Source organism: Quercus lobata, chromosome 5, assembly GCF_001633185.2.
Source record: "Quercus lobata isolate SW786 chromosome 5, ValleyOak3.0 Primary Assembly, whole genome shotgun sequence".
Lineage (NCBI taxonomy): Eukaryota > Viridiplantae > Streptophyta > Magnoliopsida > Fagales > Fagaceae > Quercus > Quercus lobata.
In genome coordinates this window covers 5,840,620-5,844,628 of record NC_044908.1, presented here as the reverse complement: position 1 = coordinate 5,844,628, position 4,009 = coordinate 5,840,620, and the positions used below count along the sequence as shown (strand labels likewise).

Below are 4,009 nucleotides of genomic sequence, written 5' to 3'. Positions count from 1 at the left end.
ATTTGTCAGACTTTCCATTCCCAAAATTAAGTATTAATATTTTAATCTAAGTAAGACACTTGAGTTGCATAGATTTCCTAAAGTCCCTGCACCGGATAGACCAGCCAGCATTACGACAAAAAAGGTTCAGTTTACTAAGGAAAAAGAAAAACAATGCAAAGTATAAGACAACTCATCCATAGAAAACAATGCAAGTCAACCTCGTATCCTTACTTTAGTTGGAGTCTTGGAGAGAGCTCCCCACCCTCCCTCGTTAACAACTAGTACGATTACTAATTAATATGTGCCATTTCACACATTGGCCTCTTAATAATATACTTCAAAGAGTAAATTTTATAGTAAGCCAGAAAATGAATAAAGCAATCTTATTTTCTTTGCATTTTTCTCTCTTTACCCTCTAATTCCACGTTTAAACTTTGGTACATTTGCAAATTTTTAGCAGTTTGATCTTCACAAATAGGAAGAAAACCATGCAGATCATCCCCCCAAGTGTGAGTAAATTGTGGAGCCTACTGGAGATCCGTGCTCTCGTTTTGTTTAGCCTTGGACTCCAAAGCATCCTCATCTTTACTGGCAACATGAGGAAGAATTCAGCTAGTAAGAAGCTCAGCACTCTTCTATGGCTGACCTACTTGTCAGCAGAGTGGGCTGTGACAGTGTCGCTTAGTGTGCTTTCCAACAATGCAGGAAAGTCTGTGAATCCAGACCTTGTAATTACAGCATTCTGGGCTCCATTTCTTCTCTTGCACCTTGGAGGCCCAGACACCATTACTGCATACTCCTTGGAAGACAACGAGTTGTGGCGCAGGCATGCACTAACGCTAGTCACCCAAGTGACTACAACTGTCTATGTCGTACTTAGGTGCTGGACCAGTACTCCATTAAATTTTCTTGCTATTCCAATCTTTGTTGCTGGGATAATCAAGTCTGGAGAGAGGATATGGGTTCTGAGGTATGCGAGCAGCGAACACTTCAGAGAGTCCATGACGCATCCAAGTTATCGCATGTCAAAGAAGTCTCCCAGCTATGTGTTAGGTTTGCAATTCAACGTGCCTGTTAACGATCCTTTTGAAAATGCAGACATTTTACAGAACGCCTACAATTTCTTCAAAATTTTCAAGCAGTTGTTGGCAGATGTCATCGTTAACTTCCATGATATTGAGAACAGCCGAATCATCATCAAGAATGTATCATCAGAAGACACTTTCAAAATGATTGAAATCGAGCTTGGATTCATCTATGATGTGTTCCACTCAAAAGCAGTCGTGCTTTATTCATTTGTGATGGATGGCTTCTCTGGTTGCTTCACTCTTTGCTGCATCAGTCTCCGTTGCATCAATTTCTTATCAATTAGTTCTGTATCCATGGCCTTCTTGATCACCGAAAAGCATGATTACTCAAGAGTGTCCGTGATTATCACTTATGTATTGCTAACAGGAGCAATCATCCTTGAGCTCTACGCACTTATATTACAACTATGCTCTGACTGGACAATGCTATGGCTGAGTAGGCGTAATCTCTTACATAAGGGCATTTTGTCATTTCTACTTACTAAAAAGAAGAGGTGGTGTAATACCATGCAACAGTACAACATAATAAGCATTAGCCTTCAAGATATTCCTGCCAAGAGAAGTTTTATCATGAAGGTCTCATCCTTTCTTTGGAAATGTATCCAGAAGGTCTTATGCATTCATGGATTATTGGAGAAGCATCGGCACAGGTCATCGAAAAAAGTTCTTCCAGTACACTTGAAACAAGTGATCCTCGACCAGCTTCAACACAAATTAGAATCAGCTATGTATGATGGGAAGAAATTATGTGCTTACAGGGGTGACTGGGTGTTTCAAAATGCAAAATCTCTTGATAATATCGGTAGAGGAGATAGAGACACAATCAAAGGTGCAATTGAGGTAGAATTTGATGAAAGCATTCTGCTCTGGCATATTGCAACAAATCTGTGTTTCTATTCTAATGATCAGGAGCAAGACTTGGATGATTGTAAAGATTACCGTGATACTAGCAATCTGTTATCCAACTATATGCTGTATCTTCTTGTATTTTGCCCCCTCATGCTGCCCAATGGGATTGGACATATCAGGTTTCATGGCACACGAGCTGAGGCCATTGAATTTTTCTACAATTTAAATGAGGATATTGCTGGCAGAACTTTAGGTTGCAAAGAAGAAATTGCTTGTAAAAAATTACTCAATGTCAAAAATATTCCTCCAACAAGGGAGCAACAAGAAAAAAAAAAGTTATTGCTTCCCAATGCACATAAACTTGCTCATTCCTTGCTATGTATTGAAAACAAGTGGGAGTTTATTTGTCATGTGTGGATTGAAATGCTGGGTTATGCTGCTAGTCATTGTCAATGGAATCAACATGCTCAACAGCTCACCCAAGGTGGAGAGCTCCTAACTCATGTGTGGCTTCTTATGGCACATCTTGGTATTACTGAACAGTTTAAATTTCAGGCAGGAAAGAGCTAAGTTGACTGTGAAGTGAAGTTGTGAACTGAAATTTGCCTCCAATAAAGGAAAGTAGAAATAAATTTAAGTTTGAGAGTACTTGTTTGCAGTGTAAAATTATTATTTTGGTTTCTAACATTTACACTGTATTAATTTAGTCTCTAACATTTCAACTTTTTGGTATTGTTTATCAAAATAGTTCATATTATTAAGTGGTAGATGAAAAATATTGATATGGTTAATGGATATTTTAAAATATTATTATTGGATACCACGTGGAGCCATGTCTTTTTTTATTAAAAAAATAAACGCAGCCTACTAAATACAGCCTGAAACTGTGTGTATGCATGTGAGACTAGACATGACAAAATTGAACCCAATAACCCGACCCAAACAGCCAAACCAATAGAAATTACCTTATTTGAACCTGAGTCTTTCTACCCAAGGTAAAAATGGGTTGAATCATGACTTGATAATTTTTTTTTTTTTTCAGCTCGGGTTAAGTCAATCCGATTTGCCTGTGATTCTTTTCAAGGTTCCTCTAATATTGCTTGCTTGGGCTATTGAGAGATGGGTTTCCTCCATTCCCAATTGGGTTCCACTCGTTGCTGTCTGGGCAACTCTACAGGTAACTTCTTTATAGTTTCCCTTTTGTTTTGGTGGTTCTATTATTGAAAAATTATTACTTTGAGTTTGGGTGTTGTTGGGTTTAAGTGAACTTGATTTTATTGTTATGTTAGTCTTTTGTGAAGCTCTTTATTCATGCTTGTGCCGTGTAATTATTGCATACTAATTAGTTATGAGGAAAGAAACTTGTTTGATCTGTGATGTTTGTTAGAAGTATTGGTTAAATAATTAAATTACAATAAAACATTTTCATCTTATTATAAGATTTTTGAATTTTTCTTTGGTATATATATATATATATATATATGGATGATGACATCTTAATAACATATAATATTACATGTTATATATTTTAAATAAACACAAATTAAAACTCTTTAATTATTAAATTATATGACCACCGTACAACCTTAGTACAAGAGTAATGGTTAAAGTTCAAGTCTTCAAGAAAGAGTTTCATACATATATACACTTAGATAGAATTTCTATCTAGTAAAAAAGGTTATTTAAATTATATGAGGCAATAACTAATTTTTTTTTTTTTTGTTATTTTTCTCTCTTTTCTTTTTAATATAAGTTAGTAAAGGTAGGAATATTATAAACATCTTCTCGTTCATTTTAATTTCTTACCTGTTATTTTGCTTGAAAAGATAGCCAAAATAGGAAAACAGATATACGAAATATACCTGATACGTACGTTAGTTTATTATTGAATTGAAATATAATAAATTAAATATCTATATACTTACGACCCTGAATCACATGCCTTATCTGGCCTCTAGAACCCGCATTTTCTTCGAAGAAGTATACTCAATACAGAGGAAGTATACTCAATACCAAAGTACCATGATTGCACATGTTAGGTTTGACACTAGCTAATCCATTAGATTGGCACCAACATAATTTGTTTGATA

General features: G+C 35.7%; 1 protein-coding gene across 1 annotated transcript; it reads left to right on the top strand.

Moving 5' to 3' along the window:
- Positions 1–470: 470 nt before the first annotated feature.
- Positions 471–2,489, top strand: LOC115989855. The gene has a single exon (XM_031113734.1). The coding sequence runs from the start codon at positions 471–473 to the stop codon at positions 2,487–2,489; it is 2,019 nt and encodes a 672-aa protein (XP_030969594.1).
- Positions 2,490–4,009: the final 1,520 nt, after the last annotated feature.